The following is a 26895-nucleotide window of genomic DNA, read 5'->3' as shown; positions in this document are numbered from 1 at the left end:
ACTTCAAGATTATAAAAAAAAATTCTCTGATTTCCTAGGGTACATTTATGATTTCCCCTGTTTACACTTAAATCTCTTAACTCTTCTGTAATTTATCCTGGTCTGCAGCATGAGATATAGATCCAACCTTTTTTTTTTTTGCCTTAGCTACCCAGTTGTCCACCACCATCTATTAAATAGTTCATTTGTTCGCCATTGATTTGAGGTGCCACCTTCATGATATGTATACAAAAACATTTTTAAACTGTATAATGAAAATAAAAATAAAGGACAACTGGAAGAGTATGCAGGAAAACATAAGGAAATAAGTGTGAAAATATATGGGTCTCATGATTTTATTTTGGATAGAAGAAGCTCTTTGACAACTTTCTCAGTTTTTTCCCATGGATACTGCTGTGTTAGGTTTACTGTAGCTTCTAGAATTAATATTAGCCATTTGCATTCTTCCAGGCAATCTTATTTTGCGTTACTCGGGCCTCTCACCATTGTGGCCTCTCCCGTTGCGGAGCACAGGCTCTGGACGTGCAGGCTCAGTGGCCATGGCTCACGGGCCCAGCCGCTCCGCGGCATGTGGGATTCTCCCATACCGGGGCATGAACCCGTGTCCCCTGCATTGGCAGGCGGACTCTTAATCACTGCACCCCCAGGGAAGCCCCTATTTTATTTTTTTCTTCCAATAACACCTTCTGGTTTATTTGTTGAGTCTATAGTGGGTTTTTTGATTTTGTTTTTATTGGGGTGTAGTTGTTTTACAATGTTGTCTTAGTTTCTTCTGTACAGCAAAGTGGAGTTCCCTGTGTTATACAGCAGGTTCTTATTAGTTATCTATTTTATACATATTAGTGTATATATGTCAATCCCAATCTCCCAATTCATCCCCCCACCCACTTCCCCCCCATTGGTGTCCATACGTTTGTTCTCTATTTCTGTGTCTCTATTTCTGCCTTGCCTTTGTAGTTCATTAATTTCTGGATTTTTAAAATGTTATTGATTTCTTCCTTCAGTTTTCTTTAGCTTTATTGTTCTTCTAGCTCACTGACTTGAAAGCTTAATTTATTTCCTTTTAATTCTCACTTGTTTCATCTAGGTATTTCATCTGTACTTTATTTATTAATTTATTTATTTTGGCTGTGCCACACAGCTTGTGGGATCTTAATTCCTGGACCAGGGCTTGAACCCAGGCCCTCGGCAGTGAAAGTGCAGAGTCCTAACCACTGGACCGCCAGGGAATTCCCTCATCTGTACTTTATACCCACCTATGTTGTTCGAATGTTACAAAGAAATTGTGTTACTTATGTAAAAAAGAGAGAGAGATTACAAGAAGAAAACATTTCAAAAATCAAAATAATTGACCAGGGCCAGAACTGGGAGTGAAGCAGAAGGCATTCCCCTTAGGTACACAATTTAAGAGGGTGCCAGAAACTCAGTAATCAAGACAAATGATATCTTGATGCAATAATTTGGAAAATCAAATTGTAAAATTATGGCCAGTAGGCTGGCTGCCTGCTTTTATAAATACAGTTTTATCGGAACTAGGGCCAGGTAGACTAAGGTGACTGAGGCATGGCTTAGCAAGTACAGGAGTGGATCTCACTTTAAAAAAAAATCTTAATATTTATTCACAGATATTTTGGACAATTTAATTTTTGAAAATACTGCATTAAAAATGCATCTTGATTACTAAGATTTGGGGCATCCTCTTAAATTTTGTACCTGATGTGGTTGCTTTATTTGCCTTATCCAAGACCTGGCCCTATAATTGACTCTTGATGACAGTATAATGACTTTATCTCTTTACACTTCTGTACACTTTCCAAATTCTGCACAATAAGCATAACAATAAGGATTACTTTGACCATCGGAAAAATAACTGAAAAACAAAGTCAAGACTCACTCAGTGATGTTCCTTGTGGTTCCACCATGGGGCTTGCAGGAAACAAAAACTAGTATGCGGATGGCCCCGCAGTTTCAAATGGCTTGAACCACCTGGTAATCTAAAGGAAGAAACACATTGCTATTAATATAATTAAACTATCATGATCCAGGTTATCACAAACTTGCAACTGGCCGGCACATAGGACTGGTTAGGAATAGAGAAGCAGGTTCAGAGCCAGCTCACTGAGAGCAGTCTTAACATGGTGTAGAAATGAGAGATCAAAGCTGGTGGACATCATGGGAATACCTAACTAGCTCTGTAGCAAGAAAGCTAGTCATCCTTATGCAGTCCCGCCTGGGCTGGGTACACTACAGCAACAATTAACTGCCCATCTTCCTTTGACTTTAGTAGCTGTGGCAAAATCTTCTCTGCTCTACGGGTGTGGAATTCACAGTTGGTGATGCCTGCAAAAGAGAGGCCCACGTGCCATAACTCAAAATGCAAGCCAAGCAGTTGGGGGTGGGGAGCTTCAGCTTTATAGAAACGTACAGAAAGCAGGGAGGGCTCTGCCATCTTCCCTTTGGATCTAACATACTTCTGCATAACAATGAAAGAAATGCTTTTGGACCTGCTTCATTTTTTCCAATGTGCTTTCCCTTGCAATATCTCTGTAGGCCTTTCAGCTTGAGAGACTAGATGTGTTATTTTACAACTTAGTGACTCACAGAGTACATAAGGACCTATACCAAGAAGAGAACCTTGACTGTAACTCAAGAGCTCCTTCTATATTGGAGGCTTTCACATGGAGCCTCAGGCGCTGTCTAGAGGTGAGGTAGGCGGGAAAGAAAATCTTTTTTCTATGTTGCAGTTTGGCCTAAGACTTTGTTCAAAGGAAAGGTCCTATTGCTAAAAATAGTTTGAAACCTATTGTACTGTTAGATGCCTCATGAATCTAATGTCAAGAAGGCTCTTCTATGTTATTCAAAGTTTTGCCAAGTTCCCTTCCTATCAGCTAGGCTTATTACTTCCCTTAGGCTTTTTCCAGATAGAAAAAAAAAGATTAGGGAGGGATAAATTAGGAGTTTGGGATTAACATATACACACTACTATATATAAAATAGGTAACCAACAAAGACCTACTGCATAACACAGGGAACTCTACTAAATATTTTGTAATAACCTATAAGGGAAAATAATTTTTTTATGAATTTATTTATTTATTTATGTTTGGCTGTGTTGGGTCCCCGTTGCTGTGCGCGGGCTCCCTCTAGCTGCGGTGAGCGGGCGCTACTCCTTGCCGCGGTGCCGGGCTTCTCATTGCTGTGGCCTCTCCCGTTGCGGAGCACAGGCTTCAGTAGTTGTGGCTCGCGGGCTCTAGAGCGCAGGCTCAGCAGTTGTGGTGCATGGGCCCAGCTGCTCTGCGGCATGTGGGATCCTCCTGGACCAGGGCCTGAACCCATGACCCCTGCATTGGCAGGAGGGTTCTCAACCACTGTGCCACCAGGGAAGCCCAGGGAAAATAATTTGAAAAAGAATATATATATATATATATATATATATATATATATATATATATATATATGCATATAACTGAATCACTTTGCTTTATACATGAAACTAACACAACATTGAAATCAACTGTACTTCAATTTTAAAAAGAAAAAGAAAAAAAAAAGGGGGACCTCTTTTAGAAAGTCATCAGGATCCAACTCTGAGCACTCCAGAACACCTTCCTTTCCTCCCCAGTCGTGGATACAGTAGGCGCCCTTTCCCACACAACCATTCCCACAGTAAAGAACAACGACAGCTCTTAATTTCTCCCCAGAATGTGAGCAGTGTACCATTGAAGGCTGCAGTCCACCTGGCATCCTCTACCGCCTGCTCCACCAACTCAATCCCAAGGACCTAGAAGGTATACTGAGCCAGAGAGAGGCCAATCACACCTGGGGAAGTAGAGAATAAGAGGAGGGTTATTTTAGGGTATTACCAATGAGCCTATGCCTGCACCACTACCACCACCTCCCCCCATTGGCTGCAAGGGCCCTGGGTGCTGCATGGATGGTGTTGGGGAGATAAGCTGCATGTTGATTCTGCCCTGGGCTGTCACTTACCAGTTACACAGCAGATGTCAAGGAGGATGGTGTTAGAGTTCACTCCACTCAGCTCCCCCACAGTCCGATACAGTATCTCTGCACCAGAAGTGTTAACCTGGAAAAAGGTATCTGGAGAGGTGCGGATCTTCAACCCCAGGAGATCTTCAAAGATGTGGGGTTCCCCAGATAGGAGCTGGTAGGGGGACTTCTGATGGCTGCAACAGGTCATAGTGCTAGAAAAGAATAAAAGAAGAAAGCACCTTGGAATGGCAGGCCAACCTATCTCTAGTGGTTGGTTGGAGAGAGAGGCCCCAGCATCTCAGCTAGGAGACAAAGCCTCCATGGCATGGCCCTGAGAGCTCTGGAGGAGTTCCCCTCTCAGGGGATGGAGGTACATGCAAACACTTGGCCATCAGCAGCGCTGCCTCAGTAATGCACAACCCAGACTATGGCAAGCCATCAGACTCCGGCTTGCTGTTGGGCTGTCCCAGGTTTACCTTTCCTGGAAGTAAAGTGATGTCAAGTCACAGACTGCTCCTGGCCCTTTGGTAAAAAAACTTCTTTACAGTCTCCTTCTGAACACAGAGCTCCTCCTGCCCAGACCACAAAATCAGGAGTCAAGCAAAAACCCAACTCTGACAAATTTTTTCTCCAAGCTCTATGGTAATCAGCCCTGCAGTAGTCAGACAAGAAGGCACATTACTCAAATCCTATTATAGATAACACTTAAAGCAATGTTCTGTAGGGCCAAAAAAAAAGCTATTTTCACATCTCAGCAGAAGCACTGCTTTGCTTATTGGCTTTCGACAAATGCCATACAATAGACATGGCACTTTCTCTGGTTTGAGCCTCTTTAATAGTTCTCTAGAGAAAGTGTGAGAGTTACTCTTATTGTAACCTAGGAGCTAAACTAAGCTTTTGTTCCATCACGAACAAGCAATAACCTTTCCTTTCATACTTCTCTACTTCAAATATCCCATCCACCCATCCAAACACCACCTCAGAAGACACGTGTCATAAGAGAAAGGAAAGAAAGGGCACAGAACAGAATGAGCATGGTAACTAAATCCTTTCTTCGAGTTCTAAATGTTTTAAAATTCCTACATCACTACAGAGAGCCCTATCCATTAGCTCGACACAAGGACATATGACAATAAACTGTGTTGGAGCTATAGAGTTAAAAGGCCAGGAATCAATGGCATGGGTTCAAGCCCTAGCTTTGCTATTTACTAGCTCTTTAACCTTGGGTACCTCTATGCCTTCATTTGCTCAGCTGTGAAATGAAGGGATGGAGAGGGAGTAGGTTCCCTCTCCAGTCTACTTCACAAGTTGCTTGAGATGATCACATAAGCCATTAGAATATTTCGATACAGGCATGTTTGAAAGCTCTAAGTGTATTACAAATGTAAAAGTATTATGTAGATTATGAAATTCTGACCATATTCTAGTCTCTATTAAATTGGCTTTTGGGGCTTCCCTGGTGGCGCAGTCGTTGAGAGTCTGCCTGCTGATGCAGGGGACACGGGTTCGTGCCCCGGTCCAGGAAGATCCCACATGCCGCGGAGTAACTAGGCCCGTGAGCCATGGCCGCTGAGCCTGCACGTCTGGAGCCTGTGCTCTGCAATGGGAGAGGCCACAACAGTGAGAGGGCCGCATACCACACACACACACACACACACACACACACACACACACACACACACACACACACACACACACACACACACACACACACAAAATTGGCTTCTGGAATTAGCAGAACACCTAATAAGTTCTGTGGGCAAAGTTCTTGTGAAAATCTTCAGGAGTCCTCACATGATAATTAACTTGGTAACCTAGCCTCAGTCTCTTTGGTTCATTATGCCAGCAGCATGGTTACCAGGATCCTTGCCATCTCCTCCTCATCATCCCCAATCCTTCTTTCCAACCCATACATTCTATGGATGTGTTGTTTCTGCTATCTTCCCTGAAACCTCCAAATACCAACTGCAGCATATTGATAGTAAGGGTTGCTCTAGAAGCTGCTCCTTATCATCCTTTGAGTCTCACCTGTCTTAATTCCTGGGGATGGAAAGTGATGATGGCCATTGTGTGCCCTTGGCTATTGGAGTGGGCTATGAGCTCACGCCAGTACCCACCTTCATGAAACAGAAGGCAGGGCTCCAATGGGGACTGTCCAAGGAATACTTCATAGTACTAAGAAGAAAACAGTACTATTACACAGGCAAAACTAACAAAGTTTGACAGTTCATTATTCATGCTGAGCGACTGTTATGGGCTGAAGTGTATCCTCCCCACACACAAATTCATATGTTGAACCCTCAGTACCTCAGAATGTGACCAGATCTGGAGATGAGGTCTTTAAAGATGTGTTTAAGTTAAAATGAGGCCATTAGGGTGGGTCCGAATGCTGTGGTTTCAGTCGGCCACGCTGCCACCCCAGTGGGCCCACCACACCAGTGGGCCTGGAGGACAGTATCAACCCATAGAGGATTATTCTTGAGCTTTAAAATTTAGTGGAAGGGCTTCCCTGGTGGCGCAGTGGTTGAGAATCCGCCTGCCAATGCAGGGGACGCGGGTTCGTGCCCCGGTCCGGGAAGATCCCACGTGCCGCGGAGTGGCTGGGCCCGTGAGCCATGGCCAATGAGCCTGCATGTCCGGAGCCTGCGCTCCGCAGCGGGAGAGGCCACAGCAGTGAGAGGCCCACGTAACACACACACACACACACACACACACACACACACAAGATCATGCGTGCCGCAACTAAGACCCGGCGCAGCCTAAGTAAATAAATATTTTTAAAAATTTAGTGGAATTTGCCCTGCTAGGTTTCAGATTTGCTTGGGACCCATGACCCCTTTCTTCTTTCTGATTGTTCCTTTTGGAATGGGAATGTCTATCCTGTGCCTGTTCTACGATTGCATTTGGGAAGCAGATAATTTGTCCAGCTTCGCTGGTTCACAGCTAATTCTTAGAATGAATTATACCTTGACTGATACCTCTCATCCATACTTCATTTAGATGAGATTTAGGACTTAGAGTTGATGCTGGAATGTGTTAAGAATCTTGGGCTGTTGGAATGGGGATGAATGTATTTTGTATGTGAGAAGAACACGAATTTTGGGGGTCCAGAGGAGAGTGTTACGGGCTGAACTGTGTCCCCCTAGGATTCATACATTGAAGTCCTAACCCCTAGTACCTCAAAACATGACTGTTTTTGGAAATAGGGCCTTTAAATAGGTGATTAGTTAAAATGAGACAGTTAAGGTGGGCTCTAATCCAATCTGACTGTTGTCCTTATAAGAAGAGGAAATTTGGATACACAGAAACATCAGGGATGCACACGTGCACAGAGGAAAGCCCACATGAGGACACAGCAGAAAGGCAGCCATCTGCAAGCCAAGGAGAGAGGCCTCCAAAGAAACCAAACCTGCTGACACCCTGATCTTGGACTTCCAGCCTCTGGGACTGTGAGAATATAAGTTTATGTTGTTTAAGCCACTCAGTCTGTGGGATTTTGTTATGGCAGGCCTAGCAAACTAATGCAGTGATATAAGAAACATGATCACTGCCCTGCAACCTTACTGAGGGATCCTATCCATGACAGCCCAAAAAGTATGCTCCATGAAGGCTCAGAGTTGTATACTGAGTCTAGCACATAACCAGTGCTCAATAATTATTATTGAAAGAGGGTATGAAAGAACGGCAAAGGTATCTGTATGAAGAATCTCAGCTTATTGTGTACACAATGTGGAATACAATAATCATCCATTTCTGTGAATTCCCCCTGGCAGCAATTCCTAATATACTACTAAGCTGCTATAATTCCATTCTTACTTATAACTTCCTGATGTAAGCCCATTGTTTCTATATTTCTTCATATAACCAGGTGCCAACTAGCTTAGTTGGATCCTTCATCTTCCCCTGGTAAATACAGGTCAAAAGCAATCTTGATTCAGTGTTGAGATATCAAAAATCCTTAAAGCCAAACTTCAAACACAGCCAGTTTCTGCCACAACAGGACACACTATCTGATTTACTAGGTTCTCTTGTTTTCATAATGCATGGGTTCTGGATCCACTCTATTTTCACACAAACCCAAAATAGTGCATGGAAGGGAGAGTTACACCAAAAAAACAGTGCCACTTGAGAGGGTAAAAATCAATTAAGGGTGCACTTGACCACTTCTGCTATAATTTCATATAAATGCAACATAAGATGCTTAACTATACTGAACATATTTTTCCAAATTTTGAAGTTGGTGATTTAAAGAAAGACTGGTTCAGCTGTTGTTTACTTGCTGGTTGGAAAGGAATGTTTTCTGGAAGAAGATTCAAATGTCTTTGAGGTCCTAGAAGGATGGGAACTGAAAAACTGTGTCTGACCTGGAAGATAATGGGTAAGTAAATATGAAATACAGCTTCTCCACTGTATGAGCCAAGGCTTTGGTTTTTCATTTATAAAATAGAGCCTGAAACTCCTATTCTTACATGGGAATGCCTAAGCATCATATTGCAATATACAGTTGACCCTTGAACAACATGGGTTTGAACTGTGTGGGTCCACTTACATGCGGATTTTTTTCAATAAATAGGTACTACATAACTACACAATCTGTGGTTGGTTGAATCTGGGGTTGGTTGAACTCGAGACATGGAACTGCAGATATGGGAAAGCCAAGGATATGGAGGGCCAACTACAGAGTTATACGTGCATTTTCAACTGTGCAGAGGGGCAGCACCCCAACCCCCGTGTTGTTCAAGGGTCAACTGTATAAATCAACACACTGTACACCCTAAACTTACACAATGCTGCATGTCAATTATACCTCAATAAAACAAAATTTTTAAGAACAGTGAAAGGGCCTTCTGGTTAAAATAACAGACTATTCCTCTTAAAAATCCTACTAAAATGAAATAAAGGAATAAAAAAGACATAAATGTATTTAAACTCATTGATCCACCAATTCTCCCTTCTCTCTCTCTTGCATCATTTTCCTCCCTCACTACTGGATCATTCCCATCAACACACAAGCATGTTCTAACTTTCCCACCTTTAAAAAGAAAAGTAACCTTCTCGAACCCACTTTCCCCTCCAGCCACTGTTCCATTTCTCCGCTCCTCTTTGTAGCAAAGCTCCTCAAAAGAATTGTCTATATTCACTGCCTCTCATTCCTCTCCTTCTACTCACCCACTCAAATCAGGTCCCCACCACTCCACCTAAACAGCTCCCATTATGGTCACCAACAACCTCCGTGTCATGCAGTTCAAAGGTCAATTCACACTCCTCATCTTACTTGACCCACCAGCAGCACTGGCACAGCTGATGAGCCCCTCCTCCTCAGTTCACTGTCTTCACTAGGTTTTCAGGATCCCACACTCTCCTGGTTTCCTCTGACCTCACTGGCTGCCCCTTCTCAGTCACCTTTACTGGTTCCTCTTCTCCTCCCAGACCTCTTAAAATGGGAATGCCCCTGGGCTCAGTCCATGTTCCTGTTCTCTTTCTATCTACTCTCACTCCCTTGGTCATCTTTTCCAGTCTCATGATTTAAAATAACATCTACATGTTAACAATTCCAAGATTTCTAATTTTTGAACCTCATGCTAACAGATCCAACTACCTATTTAACATATCCACTCAGATGCCTAATAGGTATCTCAATGCAACATGTCCAAAATTGAGCTATTAACCTCCCCCTGCTCAAATCTGCTCTGCCATAGCTTTTTCCATTTCTGTAGATAGTAACTCCATTGTTCCACTTTCTCCTCCCAAACACCTAGAGCCATTTTTCACTCCTCTCTTTCTCTTATACCTTTCACTCAATCAATCAAGAAATCCTGCAGTTCTGTCTTCAAGATATATCCACCTCCACTGCTGCTCCCACTGGGCTGTATCATCTTGCATCTGGATTACCACATAAACCTCGTAACTAGTCTCTCCCTGCTTCTACCTTTCCCTACAACAAACCATACACAATACAATAGCCAGAGTGATCCTGTTTAAAACCTAAATCATATCATGAGATGCCCACCACCCAACCAAAACCTCCAATAGCTCAGAATAAAAGCCAAAGTCCCAACAATGACCTCTGAGGCACTACACGATCTGGTCCCCATTAACTATCTTACCTCTTCTCCTATTACTCTTCTGGGTCTACCTTCAGTTCCTCCAGAAAGCATGCCATACTCCTACCTCAGGGCCTTTGCCATGGCTGTTCTCTTTGCCTAGAATACTCTTCCCTCAGACCTCTACATGGCTGACACCCTCATTTCCTTTAAGTCTTAATTCCAAAGTTTCTCACCCTTGGCACTATTGTCAATTCTGTGTTGTGGGGGGATGTCCTGTGCACTGCAAGATGTTTAACAGCATCCTTGGCCTCTACTCACTAGACAGATACCAGTAGCACCATCCAACCATCCCCCAGTGGTGACAGCCAAAAATGTCTCCAACATTGCTAAATGTCCCCTGTAGGGCAAAACTAATCCCAGTTGAGAACTACTGCTTTATTCAAATATCACCTTCTCAATGAAGCCTACATTGATCCCATTTAAAATTACAACCCACATTTCCCCCAAACTTATGATTTCTCATCCTCCTTATCCTGCTGTACTTTTCCCATAGCATTTGTCTTAGTCTGCTTGGACTGCTAAAACAAAAATACTATAAACTGGGTGACTTATAAACAACAAAAAATCCTCAGTTCCAGAGACTGGGAAATCCAAAATCAAGGTTCTGGCAGATTCAGTGCCTGGGGACAGCTTCCTCAATGACAGCTGCTGTCTTTTCACTGGAACCTCACGCGGCAGAATGGACAAGCTAGGGGCTTCCCTAGTGGCTCAGTGGTTAAGAATCGGCCTGCCAATGCAGGGGACACGGGTTTGAGCCCTGGTCCGGGAAGATCCCACATGCCACGGAGCAACTAAGCCCACACACCACAAATACTGAGCCTGCACTCAACAGCCCATGAGGCACAACTACTGAGCGCATGTGCCACAACTACTGAAGCCTGCATGCCTAGAGCCCGGGCTCTGCAACAAGAGAAGCCACCACAATGAGAAGCCCACGTACCACAACAAAGAGTAGCTCCCACTCACCACAACTACAGAAAGTCCAGGCACAGCAACAATTATACAACACAGCCAAAATAATTTTTAAAAACAAACAAACAGGGCTTCCCTGGTGGCACAGTGGTTGAGAGTCCACCTGCCGATGCAGGGGACACGGGCTTGTGCCCCAGTCCGGGAAGATCCCACATGCCGTGGAGCGGCTAGGCCCATAAGCCATGGCCGCTGAGCCTGTACATTCGGAGCCTGTGTGCCACAACGGGAGAAGCCACAACAGTGAGAGGCCCACGTACAATAAATGAATGAATGAATAAATAAATAAAATGAATGAATGAATAAATAAGTGAATGAATAAATGAATGAATAAATGAATGAATGAAAAGAATGGACAAGCTAGTTCTCTGGGGCCTCTTTTATAAGGGCACTAATCCTAATCATGAGGGCTCCACTCTCATGACCTAAGCACTGCCCAAAGGCCCCAACCTCTTAATACTATTACCTTGGGGGTGAGGATTTCAACATATGAAATTTGGAGGGACAGAAACATTCAGACCAGCACTGCACTTATCACCTTCTAACATATTATATAATTTATTATGTTTTTTAAAAAAACATCTGTCTCCCCCCACTAAAATATAAGTTCCACAAGGGAAGGGATATTTTCTTCATTATTGTATCCTAAGCACCTAGAATAGTGCCTGGCATTTGTAGGTACTCAATTGTACTTGTTGAATGAATAAATGAAAGAAAGAACAGAGATAATGGGAGAGAAGACAACAAGAGCAAACCAGATAAAAGACTGGAATGGCAACTGACTTAGTAAGATGAAGGAAGCTACATCCGGATTGCCTACAAAGGGGGATCTGATGAGAGGTAAGGCTTATCTGCTCCACACAAGCCTGGAAAGGCTCAAACTTGAAGTGCAAGGAGACAGAGATGGGATAAGGTACAGGGCTAAAAATAGGGTTTGGTTGAAAGTTTGGACATAAAACTGGTAAACAACCTCATCCTACTAAAAACCTCTATCTTTCTGTAGCAGGAGGTTGGGGATTTTTTTTCCCTTAGGAAAAAATGAACACACAAAAACCAGGAAATACCAGGCAGAGCGGTGGCACAGGGGTGGAAACAGGAAGAGTCAATGTAAATTCTCTCAAGAAACCGAATAGTCCCAGAGTAATGATCTCCCGAGAGAGATATGGGCCCCCACCCACAAGCACCAGCAGTGAAGCCAAGAATCAACAAACCCATTCAAGCTGAATTTCCAATCAATTTAAAGCCTTATGCTTAAACATGAACAGTCAGGCAACTACCACCAGCTATTTGATTAAAGCCTTCATTGCAAAAGACAATACCCAAAACAAACAGGAAAAAAAATCCCTGAAGGAAGCAGACAATTCAAAAAACAGGAAAAAAAAAAGGCAAAAGCAAGATTTAAAAAAAAAATATATATATATATGTGTATATGTATGTGTGTATATATATATGTGTATATATATGTGTGTGTATATATATGTGTGTATATATATGTATATATATATTACATTATTTAAAAAAAAAGATGCTATACAAAAGGAACAATCAGAGAACAAGCAAAAGCTTTTGAAAATTAAAAGGTGGTAGAAAAACAGTCAATAAAAACGCTGGCATTTATTTCAAGAAAATTTCACAAAAAGAAGAACAAAAGGGAGAAGAGATGGAAAATAAAAGAGGAATGAGTAGCAGATTACAGAATCAATTCATGAAGTCCAAAATCCAAATAATAGGAGGTATAGAGAGAACAAAGAAAATAAAAGGAAAGAAGTAATTAAAGAAATAATACATCACACCAGTAAGAATGGCCATCATCAAAAAGTCTACAAATACTATATATAAAATAGATAACTAATGAGAATGTACTATATAGCACAGGGAACTTTACTCAATGCTCTGTGGTGACCTAAATGGGAAGGAAATCTAAAAAAGAGTGGATATATATATATATATATATATATATATATATATATGTATATGTATAACTGAATCACTTTGCTGTACAGCAGAAACTAATACACCATTGTAAAGCAACTATAATCCAATTTTTAAAAAAATGTCTACAAATAATAAATGGCAGAGAGTGTGTGGAGAAAAGGGAACTCTCCTACAGTGTCGGTGGGAATGTAAATTGGTGCAGCCACTATGGAGAACAGTATGGAGGTTCCTTAAAAGACTAAAAATAGAGTTGCCATATGATCCAGCAATCCCACTCCTGGGAAGATATCTGGAGAAAACTCTAATTTGAAAAGATACATGCACCCCAATATTCATAGGAGCACTATTTACAATAGCCAAGACATGGAAGCAACCTAAATGTCCATCGACAGAGGAATGGATAAAGAAGATGTGGTACATATATACAATGAAATATTACTCAGCCATAAAAAGAATGAAATAATGCCATTTGCAGTAACCCATAGATGGGCCTAGAGATTATCATACTAAGTGAAGTAAGTCAGATAGAGAAAGATAAATATCATATGATATCACTTATATGTGGAATCTAAAACAATGATACAAATGAACTTATTTACAAAACAGAGGGCTTCCCTGGTGGTGCAGTGGTTAAGAATCTGCCTGCCAATGCAAGGGACATGGGTTCGAGCCCTGGCCCGGGAAGATCCCACATGCCATGGAGCAACTAAGCCCCTGCACCACAACTACTGAGCCTGAGCTCTAGAGACCACAAACCACAACTACTGAGCCCATGTGCCACAACTACTGAAGCCTGCATGCCTAGAGCCCATGCTCTGCAACAAGAGAAGCCACAACAATGAGAATCCCACGCACTGCAACAAAGAGCAGCCCCCACTCACCGCAACTAGAGATAGCCCATGCACAGCAACGAAGACCCAACACAGCCAGCCATACATACATACATACATACATACATAAAACAGAAACAGACTCACAGATATACAAACAAACTTATGGTTACCAAAGGGGAAGGGGCAGGGGAGGGATAAATTAGGATTTGGGGATTAACATATACACACTACTATATAAAAAATAGAGAAACAACAAGGATCTACTGTATGGCACTGGGAAGTATATTCAACATCTTATAATAACCTATAATGGAAAAAATCTGATAAAGAATATATATATATATATATATATATATATATATATATATAAATAACTGAATCAGTTTGCCGTACACTTGAAACTAACACAACATTGTAAATCAACTATACTTCAATAAAAAAATTAAAATAGGGAATTCCCTGGTGGTCCAGTGGTAAGGACTTGGCATTTTCACTGCAGGGGACCGGGTTCAGTCCCTGGTTGGGGAACTAAGATCCCACAAGCCACGTGGCATTGCCAAAAATATAAAAATAAAAAATAAATTAAAAAAATAATAATACAGGAAAATTTCCCATGTCTTAAAGTATTAGTTTCCAGCTTGACAAGGACTAGAAAGTGCCCATCACGATGAATGAAAAGAAGGGCCACATGGTCATGAAGTTTCACGGACAGAGATTCCCTAAAAGCTTCTAGAGAAAAAAAGAGGGGAGAAATTATCTACAAAGGAACAGGACTTAAAGTAGCATCCAGACTTACACAATATTAGCGGCCAGATGACAATGAAACCATGTCTTCAAATTTATAAAGGCAAATGATTCAAACCTAGAATTTGAAATCTAGAAATACTCTCAGTCATATGTCAGGAAAGAACTAAGACATTTATAGACATGCAAAGACTCAAAGTTTACTCCTAGGCACCCTTCCTCAGGAAGCTAATGGAGGTTGTATTCCAGCTAAATGAGGATGTAAACCAGAAAAAGGAAGACAGGGGATCTGAGAAACAGGGGGAAAGACAGAAAAATAGCAAAAGGAGTCCCAAGATAACAGCTAGGCAGAAGGCCACAGGAGCCTAGGATGGAGACTCCAGAAAAAAAGGTCTTCAGGGAAAATACTAAACTCAAGTTTTTGACCATATGGAGAATATTGATGAATGTTTGACAGAGCTCTTAGAGCACTCAGAAAAAAAAAATAGCAATAGGTTCATAGAAAACTAAGCCAATGAGAAAATGAGGTAATTATTCAAGCCAATGAAAACTAAAAGTTGTAAAATACATCATATTACATAGGACTAAGCAGTTATTTTTTTTTTAATGAAGCATATAGCAGAAACTAACACAGCACTGTAAAGCAATTATACTCCAATAAAGATGTTAAAAAATGATCAAAGGATCAATCCAAGAAGAAGATATAACAATTGTAAATATTTTTTAAAATAAAGCATATTATTATGTGGAAAAAAAGGTACAGAACTGTGTCCATATTAAGCTACCTTTTAGCTAAAAAAAGGGGAGCTACAAATATGTTTCCATTTTTTAAAATAAATAAAAGTGAATAAAAATGTTACCCATAGAAGGAGGAAGGGAACTGGGCAGGGGGGACAGAAGTGAAAGCTAGACCTCTTTAAATACACCTTTATGGGACTTCCCCGGAGGGCCAGTGGTTAAGACTCTGCACTTCCACTGCAGGTGTGGGGGGTTCAATCCCTGGTCAGGGAATTAAGATCCTGCATGCGGTACGGCCAAAAAACAAAACAAAAAGAAAATACACCTTTATTTTGTAGATATGACTTTGAAACCATGTAAATATCTTACAAAATTATAAAACAAAAATTTAATCAAAAGGAAAAGGAAAAAAATTAATCCCTAAAATTTGAAAGCAAGAAGAATGAAGAAAAAAAATCCATGTATCATGTCAAGTTGGTGGTGTAACTACAAAGAGATGAATTCCTTCAGAGCCACAATAATTGGACAAAAAGAACTGGACAGAAATCTTGAGCTCTTTTCAGTAATCATTTGTTAGTAATAATACTAGTATTGTTGTTCTGAAATTATATGTAAAGAGTAGGATAGAATAAATAAGTACAGCTGACCCTTGAACAACACGGGTTTGAACTGCACAGGTCCACTTATATGAAGATTTTTTTTTCACTAAACGTGTACTACAGTACTACACAACGCATGACTGACTGAATCCACAGATGTGGAACCACAGATACGAAATGGATTTTCGACTGCACGGGGGTTGGTGCCCTTAACCATGTCCTTGTTCAAGGGTCAACTGTAAGTATGCTAATATTGTCAGGACTAAAGTTTTAATTGTAAGAGATAAGAGATAAAAATATAAAATCAAAGGATTTAAGTAAAAACTCTATAATTTTAAATTTGATTTGGACATATTACCGTGAACTCATGATATATTTTCTTTTAAAAAGTATTTCCTAGCTCTGTCCACTAAAAAGGCCTTGAAATATGACCAACTCAGTATAAATAAGCATGCACCTAGCACCCTGCCATTTCCCACTAAAAGAGACAAGGATTCCTTAAAGAAACGGCTGATTCCAGCTCCCAGGCATAAAATGGACTAGATGTGCTAAAAATATCTTATCATTCCAGAACTATCACGGCCATCTAGGTCTCACAGCCAATTTAAAGAGGTTCCAATTGGCCACAAATGGAGCAATTGGAGTACCAAAACACCCCTAGTATCTGCAGTAGATTGAAACATATCAAGTATGTTAAAAATCTGAGTTCCTAATGATACCAAAACAAACACATTTAACTGATCATCTTTTGAGGAAGGTGAAAGAACCAAGGATTTATCCTGCCTTTCCTGTAAGAGTACCTTAGAGTAACCAAAGGGTTGATAGGGAAAAGTTATTTATTAGCTGGAAGAATTCCAGCTAATAAATGACAGATTTAGAACATAACTGCATTGCAACACCCCCCCCCCCCGAAATAAGAGATTTAGGCACTGATCATTAATGACAGCTAAAGCATTAAGTGAAAAGCTGACAGGGCACTTTTCAGTGAGTGGATCAGACAGATGACACCTGAATCCACTGTTCAATGTTAACATCACCAAAAAAGAGAGCCCATTAGACATCTACATATAAAAACATTCTTGCCAAAAATCAAACCTGAATCTGATCAACACTCTAGATCTACCAGCTTAGAGGAAATACAGGGGATAGGGGAAGAACATTCAATGATATCAAGGGGATTCAATCAGCAAAATCCAGAATGGGAGAATCTCCAGAGGAAAATAAATCAGTTTCTTCAAAAAGTAAATTGCAGGGACAAAAAAATTAATAGGGAGGGGTACTTACAAATTAAGAGGCTAAAGAAACATGTTAATCAAATGCAATGTATATACCTTGTTTGAATCCTGATTTGAACAAGCCAACTATATCAATTAAGCTTTTTATGAGATAAAACAGTACCAAATCTGAACATCTACTAGGTAGTTGATATTATGGGATAAATATTTATTTGCAGGTATGACAACGGTATGAAACTTGTTAAAAAATTAAGTCCTTTCTGTTAAAACTCATGCTGTGGTATTTATATCTTATATGATATAATGTCTGGAATTTGCCTCAAACAAATCCAAAGGGGCTGGTGGAAAGTGGGTGAGAGTATAGTGAAAGCAAGATGGGCCATATGTTGATAGTTACTGAAGCTGGGTAATGGGTACATGGGGTTTGTTATACCATTCTATACTTTGATACGTTTGTAATTTTCCACAACATAAAATGAAAGAAAAAAACCAGTACAATAAAGGAAACAAAATCTTAGTACATCTACTTGGTTCAGGAGGGAATATCTACAGTCATAACAATACAGATGCTAAATATCAGTGAGACCAGTTGCTTGGACTGGAGTGGTGATGATGGTGGTGGAAATAGAAAGAAGAGGGTAGAGTCAAAGTATTTTTAGAAAGGAAAACTGAACGAAATAAATAAGAAAAAAAAGAAAGGAGAACTGAAAGGACGTGGAGATTTATTATATGTGGCTGAGGAGGAAGTGGTAGGATTAAGACAGAGGAGTGTAAGAGGACATATGTGTCTAGTACATGTTGCTACCATGTACTAACGTGAGAAAAAAAGGGCACATTTGGAAAGGGAAGAGGGTAAATTTAGTTTAGGGCAATGGTTCTCAACCGGAGGCGATCGTGCCCCACAAGAGATATCTGGAGGCATTTTTGGTTGTCACAACTCAGGGCCTCTAGGGGCAGAGGTCACGGATGCTGCTAAACATCCTCCAGTGCACCTGATAGCCCCACACAATAAATAGTCACCAACCCAAAATGTTAATAGTGCGAAGGTTGAGAAATCTGGATCTGGGCCAATGTTGATTTGAAGAGCTCTACAGGAAAACTAGGTGAGGATGTTCAGTAGCCTTTGGAACCCCACCTCCTGAAGCTCAAGATGGAGCTGGTATGCAAATATAAGTTTAGGAGTTGTCAATTTACAGGTGGTCATTCCAATCATCAGCTATAGTGGTGTGCAATCTCCCAGGAATATATTCAAAAAGAAGGCCAAGGACAGAGTCCTGGAGGACACCAACACTTATCATGGTAAAGAAAGGGAGAAAAAGATCCCATGAGAACGACTAAGAAGTGGCCAGCAAAATAAGAGGAAAACCATCAGAGAATGGTATCACAGAAACTAAACAAAGACAGTGTTCCCAAGGAGGAAAATAAGAATAAGTGGTGCCAAAGGCAGAGAAACGTTGAGTAAGTTAGAGGCAGAAAGTCTCCATTTAATTTGGCAAAACGGAGCTCACTGATGACTCTGGCAAGATTAATTTCTAGGAATTGCTGGGGGCAGAAGCAAGAACCATCAGATTTTTTTATTGAATATGTTTATGAACTGAAAGAAAAGAGCCGACAGAGGTAGAGAAAAATAGGTAAAGAAATGGGAGAAAGAGGGAATGTAACAAAGGAATAAGGGACCTGGGGAGAGAGGAGATGAGTCCAAGATGGTGTTTCAAGGAAGAAGAATAGCCTTGGACAGGTAGAAGACTAACAGCATTTCACTGAGATAGGAGGGAAAGGAGGGGTAAGATTTCAGTGAAATTGGTAGATGGTAGGGGAAGCAGCTAAGGGAATTCTCATCTGTTGGTCTTAATTTTCCAGTGAAGAACCAGGCACAGCCATCTGTCAAGAGCAAGGGTAAAGGTGATGGGATAGGAAATGCAAGGAGAGGTAAGAGTTTAGAATAGTCACTGAAGACAATGGGAGAAGAAGCTAACAAGGGTCATGTAGGAAGATTTCTGGAGAATGATCCTATGATGGGAGCTGTGTTCTAGCCAGGAAATCTTTGAGGTCAAGATGTGTCCTATGAGAAGGCACCACCCAAGTGTCAGAAAGCTGAATCATTAGGAGGATGGGTGCTGTAAGTATAAACAGGGAACAAGTATGTAAGTTGGAAGTCCTGTTTCTTTTGCCTTTTTCTTTTAAGTTCCAGGAGGGCACGCACCATGTTTGTTTGAGTCACCACTGGATCCCTGGCACCTAGTCCAGTGCCTGACACATAGTAGGTACTCAATAAATAGTGGGTGCATGAAATAGAGGGATACTAAAATGTCTCAGAGGCCAATCTAATGATGTAGATGCCTTATGCCCACTCCCACATCTCTCATGATATGTTTAAACCTTGTTCTGCTGAAAACACTAGCCTTCCAAATACAGACACCTGCCATTTGCTATCCTGCCCTCATCAGTAACTCTCTGTCCTAAATTTCCCTTGTATTAAATTCCTTCGATGCTTGACATTTCCAATAATGGATGCAGTTCTCTCTCCTCCTCTCCACCCTCTCTGAAATGAAACACTAGCAATGTTCTCTCCACTGTTAAGAAGTACACTTTCAGAACAGAACCCCCCCTCCCCTGTAGCGCTAGAAGAGCTCTATTATTAAAATGCCAGGCGTGCTCCATTATAGACTGCAATGCCTGGGGTCATCTTCAACCAGCCTTTGTTCCTTATTACCTGTGCCACTTGACTGTGTTTCCTGGGGATGTTTTTCAGATGGTTAGACCGTACACAGACCATGTTCCTGTCTATGGAAAGAAAAATAATTTGATTTACATGGTTTTCTTCCTAAAAGATTATTTAGAATAAAATGTCTAGCAACTCAAATCCCCTAATCCAAAGAGGCATATGCAAATATGAAGAAGCAAAGTACCTAATTCATGCTCAAGGACATTTTTCAGAGAAAACCTGTTTCCTGGTCTGGCCATTAAAAAGCTTATTCTTGGAAGCATTTTTTTTTTTTTTTCTGTGGTACGCGGGCCTCTCACTGCTGTGGCCCCTCCCGTTGCGGAACACAGGCTCTGGACGCGCAGGCTCAGCGGTCATGGCTGCGGCATGTGGCATCTTCCCGGACCAGGGCACGAACCCATGTCCCCTGCAACGGCAGGTGGACTCTCAACCACTGTGCCACCAGGGAAGCCCTAAAAAGCTTATTCTTAATGGAGCTAGTCCGCAATATTTTCCCTCATGCCACAAATGTGCGATATGATAATGTCTGCTTTCTGTTCAGATTTTAAGAGGGAAGTAAAATGTAATGGGTTTTGTTTTTCTGTTCCTGAATAACAGAACACTGACGTCATATACTCATTTAATTCAGCACACAGGGGCAAAAAAGAAAGCCAAGTGCCTACCCTAATGAACTTGTAGTTTAAGCCATATGGATATTAAACAGTGTGACTAATATAAAATGATGGTGTTTCAGGTGGATTTATTGAAAATGGGCAAATGTTAAGTTCAGGAATGGATACTGGAATTAAGTCTCAGAAATATGCCACTGTGATTTCTCTCACCAGCACTCACCTCCCCTACCAGTTCTTTTAAGGCATATTTACCACAGAAAGCTCTTAAGTTTTAGGGATATGGGGATGTGAAATAGAAAGGGCATGTCTCTAATAAGCAGGAGATGGCTCCCAGTACAGAAAGTAACATAAAATGATAACGATGATGGTGATGATGATGTTGACAACAATGATGATAATGAGAGAGCAGCAGCACCAGCATCAATGTTTATGAAGTGCTTACTAGGTCTCAGGCATATGGCTTTTAGAGGAAGAAAGCTGGGGGGCGGGGAGGTTGATTCCTAGCACTATAATACAATGACTACTCACCAAAAAGTATCCCCAATTAACCTTATTTTTTTAATGCCTTTTTAAAATTGAAGTATAGTTGATTTACAATGTTGTGTTACTTTCAGGTGTACATCACAGTGATTCAGTTATATATATATGTATATATATATATATATATATTCTTTTTTAGATTATTTTCCTTTATAGGTTATTACAAAATATTGCGTATAGTTCCCTGTGCTATACAGTAGGCCCTTGTTGGTCATCTATTTTACATATAGTAGTGTGTATATGTTAATCCCAAACTCCTCATTTATCCCTCCCCCACTTTCCCCTTTGGCAACCGTGTTTGTTTTCTATGTCTGTGGGTCTATTTCTGGTTTGCAAGTAAGTTCATTTGTATCATTTTTTTTGATTCCACATATAAACAATATGACATTTGTTTTTCTCTGTCTGGCTTACCTCACTTAATATGATAATCTCTAGGTCCACATTGCTGCAAATGGCATTATTTCATTTTTGTAGCTGAGTAATATTCCACTGTGTGTGTATATATATATATATATATATATATATATATATATATATATACCACATCTCCTATTAATCTTGTGATCATGCTCTGCATCAAAGGCTTCCAATTCAACTTTCTTCTTTAAAGCCACCATACTTCCCACTCCTCTCCACTCCCACAGACACTGTTCTCTGCACCCTCCCCTTTCCTCTCAGTTTCTCTCAGTTTTTGGTTTGTTATTCCTACTAGTCACAGCCTTCAACTGACCTCTCCAAGTTCCCAGGTAGTACCCCACAGTCTTTGGATTGCCATCTGGACCTCGGTTCACAGAGAAGGTGGACTTATTTCGGTAGCCACTGATGACAGGCTGGAGAAGGCAGAAGGACAGGAGAGGGACAACAGGTCAAATAAAACCAAGTAGGACAACAATACAAAGAAAGAAAGAATGTTCTCTGGATGAGAAAAAATAAATGATGCTTGCTTGGAAGGTATGGCATAGGTGAAATTCCATGACTGAGAAGATCAAAATACTCCATAGACACTCCATAGGAGAAAGGAGTTCCAATCTTGCCATAAAGCAGGAGTCAGAAAACCTTTCCAAGAAAGGGCCAGACAGTAAATCATTTTAGGCTTTGCAGGGCATACGGTCCCTGTCACAACTATTCAACTCTGCCACTGTAGTGCAAAAGTAGCCATAGACAATCCATTAACAAGTGAGCTCAGCTGTGTTCCAATAAAACTTTATATACAAAGTCTAGCAGCAGAGCAGATGTGGCCTCAGGGCCATAGTTTGCCCTCTGCCACAAATTAAATTCTGCCTTTCTGCGGCCTCATTAGAAGTTTTCCAAAGTCTGTAATCTTTCTAAGGAGGCAGTAGCATACTGGTTGAGAAAGTGGGCTCTGCATCAGATCAACTTGAGTGTAAACCTTAGCTCTGGCACTTTCTGGATGTGTGTCCTTGGTCGAATCACTTAATCTCTCTGAGCCTCAAGTATTCATCTGTAAAATGACACTGTCTATCCCTCAGTGTGACTGTAAATAGTAAACAAGACAATGATACATGTTACTCACTTAGCATAGGGCCTGGTCCCCAGCAAGTGCCTGGTTAAGTATTAGCTGATAGTATTAGCTACCAAGGAGACTTGGTAGATAAATGATAGGGAAGTAGGGGCTTACAGAAGGTATAACAGGATGGAGAAAACAACAGAGCCCCTCAGATCTGGGTGCAGCTGTTGTCACATTGACTCTATTGAGCATTTGTAGGTAAGATTCTAGTCTCTGTAAAATTTTCTTCTGAGCTTCAAATTTCACCTGCAAAAGAATATAAGCAGTGAAACAAAAGCCTTCTGCAGTATCACCTCAAAGAATAGAAAACAAACAGGATAAGAAAAGGTTGTCCCACGGATTCTTGGGTCATGGTCTCAGCAGATAAGGAACTCAGAATGATGGAACAGCAACAGACCTAATGAGGTACTGGGAAAAGGTCAAGTGAGCTCTTGTGTAAGCTCACCATTTCATCTGACCTTTCAGACTGAACATTCCAGCTATATGTTAGTGCTGTCCAGTAGAACTTGCTGTGATAATGGAAATGTTCTCTATTGGTGATATGTTCTATGTAATATGGCAGCCTACACTAGCTACAGGTGGCTACTGAGCACTTAAAATGTGACTCATGTGACTGAGGAAACGAATTTTTTATTTTATTTCATTTTAATTAACAGTTGGCTCTGCTATCACATGACACAGGCATTCCTAAAGCATACTATGCAAAATTACTCAAAAGAAATCACAGGGCTCACGGGAAAATGGGGCTGGGCACACACATTCCAAAAATTTATCAGTAACACACACAAAAAAGGTAGGAAATAAAAATAGCAAAATTTTGCACATGTTAAATGGTTAAGCAATGTATAAACACTACAATAAGGATGGCTCATTACCCTGACAAAGACCTGAAACTTACTTGTGGAAGCGGCTGTCCACTTATGAGTTATCATGAGGTGGTGAAAGGAGGGTTATGGGGGTGGAACAGAAAGTTCTCACAGCAGATGTGAATGGGTGTGGCTCATACCACACTCAGTGATCTGAGGGAGCTGGAAGATGTGTGAGGTGTGTGTGTGTGTTCATTTTACAAATCCTTACCCAGCTCAGTTTGGCCGGGTACAGATCCCCTTTCATCTCATGTTTCTTGTGGACAAAATCAGTCCTAAGCAAACATGAAATCTGCATTTTGTTCAAATTGTTCCCTAATACATCAATCTGTTGGAACAAATTTTCATTTTCAAAACAAGCATTAGAGCAGAACTGACTGTATTTAAATTTAAATAGCCACATGTAGCTAGTGGCTACTGTGTTGGAAAGTGCAGCTATATATGAAGCAGCAAGAGCACTTGCTACTCACACACACAGAGCTAAAAGAATAACCCCCCAAAAAAAACAAGGAAGAAAGGAAACAGGCATTCGGATATAAGGCTCTAGAGTTTGGAAGATGTAACTGGCCTAAAGTGAAAATTTCCGAGTCATTAGCATGTTGAGTTTAAGGACAGGTCGGGGCATCTGGGTAGACCTGTCCAGCCAAGCTTCCTACAAGTCTAGCACCTGATAGAATGGAGGAGTGAAGACTTAAGCTGGGTACCTACCTTGAGCTGTTCTTCATAGCTCAGCCTCCAGAGTGGCGTCACAACATCAGCCAGCCTTGAATAAAATAATCTGGGCACCTCATTCATTATCGAAATATGTATGGAGCACCTACTACGCATAAGTACTTCCTGCCACCATTTGCTCTGGCATTTTACTTATTCAGAAGACCTAACTCTCAGGCCCCTGGGGAGATAGAGTCTGGGAGAGGAGCCCATTTTGGTGCTGTCTACTTAACAAAGCCGAACAGAAGGGCAAACCTAATATAAGAAAAATCCAGATTTATCAGGAGGTATTTAATCATATTACAAAAAGGCTTCACTGTTGGGTTCCTTTAAATAGCTCACCTCCCTAACACTTTAAAAATATAATTTGATTTAGAAAATACAGTTGTTGCATAAAATGAGGTATATTTATGCTTGCATGGTTGCAGTGGGACTATTCATTTCTAATTCATCTCATCTCTAAGTCCCTGGTTTTCAGCATACCTGTCCTGGACATTTTGAGACACAAGGTCCCAGTTTAATATTCTGTTTCTGCCAAAAACACACATGAAGGCAAGGAGAACATTTTCTGCAATCACAAAGCATTTCCACCAACATTCCTTAGATGTCTTAAGTTTGCCCCGGGTATCCTACCTGAGGTGCCCCCCTGAATCCCTGCAAATGCCACATTGTACATAAGGCATACAGAATTTCAGTAGGCCCAGATATTAAGATTTGTTAAGGGGAAGGGATATCACCCAGGGCCTTACCTTTCCTGCCAGGAATCATCTAGTGGTCCAAGATGTCTTGGTTTCTTCTGACTTTTCTGTCTTCTCTGACACTTCTTGGCTATAATGTGGGTGAAGTTTCCCTTACACGCTGAGCGCAGAAAGAGTTGTGACCAACCTGGAGGTTTTCTGGCACACCAGGGGAGCAAATACTAACAGCATCTACCTTATGGAGTGGTTTCAAGAGTTAAATAAAGGAAAATAAAAAGCACTTAGCATGGTGCTGGGAAAACTGGACAGCTACATGTAAAAGAATGAAATTAGAACACTCCCTAATACCATACACCAAAATAAACTCAAAATGGATTAAAGACTTAAATATAAAGCCAGACATTAAAACTCTTAGAGGAAAACATAGGCAGAACACTCTATGACATAAATCATAGCAAGATTTCTTTTGACCCACCTCCTAGAGAAATGGAAATTAAAAAAAACAAAAATAAACAAATGCAACCTAATTAAACTTAAAAGCTTTTGCACAGCAAAAGAAACCATAAACAAGATGAAAAGACACCCTCAGAATGGGAGAAAATATTTGCAAATGAAGCAACTGACAGAGGATTAATCTCTAAAATATACAAGCAGCTCATGCAGCTCAATATCAAAAAAAACAACCCAATCCAAAATTGGGCAGAAGACCTAAATAGACATTTCTCCAAAGAAGATACACAGATTGCCAACAAACACATGAAAGAATGCTCAATAGCACTAATCCTTAGAGAAACACAAATCAAAACTACAATGAGAAAAAAAAAACTACAATGAGGTATCACCTCACACCAGTCAGAATGGTCATCATCAAAAAAATCTACAAACGATAAATGCTGGAGAGGGTGTGGAGAAAAGGGAACCCTCTTGCACTGTTGGTGGGAATGTAAATTGGTACAGTTACTATGGAGAACAGTACAGAGGTTCCTTAAAAAACTAAAAATAGAACTATCATATGACCCAGCAATCCCACTACTGGGCATATACCCTGAGAAAACCATAATTCAAAAAGAGTCATGTACCAAAAATGTTCATTGCAGCTCTATTTATAATAGCCAGGAGATGGAAGCAACCTAAGTGTCCATCATCGGATGAATGGATAAAGAAGATGTGGCACATATATACAATGGAATATTACTCAGACATAAAAAGAAATGAAATTGAGTTATTTGTAGTCAGGTGGATGGACCTAGAGTCTGTCACACAGAGTGAAGTATGTCAGAAAGAGAAAAACAAATACTGTATGCTAACACATATATATGGAATCTAAAAAAACAAAAAAAATGGTTCTGAAGAGCCTAGGGGCAGGATAGGAATAAAGACACAGATGTAGAGAATGGACTTGAGGACATGGGGAGGGGGAAGGGTAAGCTGGGACAAAGTGAGAGAGTGGCATGGACATATATACACTACCAAATGTAAAACAGATAGCTAGTGGGAAGCAGCCGCATAGCACAGGGAGATCAGCTCGATGCTTTGTGACCACCTACAGGGGTGGGTTAGGGAGGGTGGGAGGGAGACGCAAGAGGGAAGAGATATGGGAACATGTGTATATGTATAACTGATTCACTTTGTTATAAAGCAGAAACTAACACACCATTGTGAAGCAATTATACTCCAATAAAGATGTTAAAAAAAACAAGCACGCAGCAGAAGATTAAATAGACATGACGTTTGTAAAGCTCTGAGCAGTGTCCAGTGCCTGGGAAAAACTCAGTACATGTTAACTACAACTGTCATAATGTTTAAAGACAGTATGGGACTGAATGGGGGTGGCAATATTGAAGGGAGCAGGGGGAAGGAATAGTAGGAGGAACTATGAGTCAAAAGCTGGAAGAGTTAGAACAGGTGAAGGGCCTCACTTTGGAAAGAGGAAGGAACCCCTCTTCCTCCAACACAGGACTCTCTGTTGTTGCCTATTTACCTAATGGTGCCTGATTATTGATGTTTAACTATTTTGAGTACCCAGGACACATGAATGGACTTGGCCAGACACCTCACCGATCTGC

The 26895-nt window shown here is 40.9% G+C and overlaps 1 protein-coding gene across 1 annotated transcript; it reads right to left on the bottom strand.

Moving 5' to 3' along the window:
• Nucleotides 1–2205: 2205 nt before the first annotated feature.
• Nucleotides 2206–25043, bottom strand: TRMT2B (tRNA methyltransferase 2 homolog B). The gene is made up of 3 exons (XM_067023449.1): nt 24881–25043; nt 3988–4202; nt 2206–2340 (listed from the first exon to the last, which is right to left on the bottom strand). Exons 2-3 carry the CDS (start codon nt 4196–4198, stop codon nt 2207–2209), a joined length of 345 nt encoding a protein of 114 aa, XP_066879550.1. The 5' UTR covers nt 4199–4202; nt 24881–25043; the 3' UTR covers nt 2206.
• Between the last annotated feature and the right edge of the window lie 1852 nt (nt 25044–26895).

This window comes from Kogia breviceps, chromosome X (genome assembly GCF_026419965.1).
Source record: "Kogia breviceps isolate mKogBre1 chromosome X, mKogBre1 haplotype 1, whole genome shotgun sequence".
Taxonomy (NCBI): domain Eukaryota; kingdom Metazoa; phylum Chordata; class Mammalia; order Artiodactyla; family Physeteridae; genus Kogia; species Kogia breviceps.
Note: the sequence above shows the minus strand (reverse complement) of the source record. Positions and strands in the feature narration are given on the sequence as shown.

What these genes read in the sequence shown, in the direction of transcription:
- TRMT2B (XM_067023449.1), bottom strand. Translation starts at nt 4,198, where the DNA reads ATGACCTGTTGCAGCCATCAGAAGTCCCCCTACCAGCTCCTATCTGGG. An exon ending in TGACATCTGCTGTGTAACTG is followed by an intron (nt 2,341 to 3,987) that starts GTAAGTGACAGC and finishes TCTCTTTTGCAG; the next exon opens with GCATCACCAACTGTGAATTC.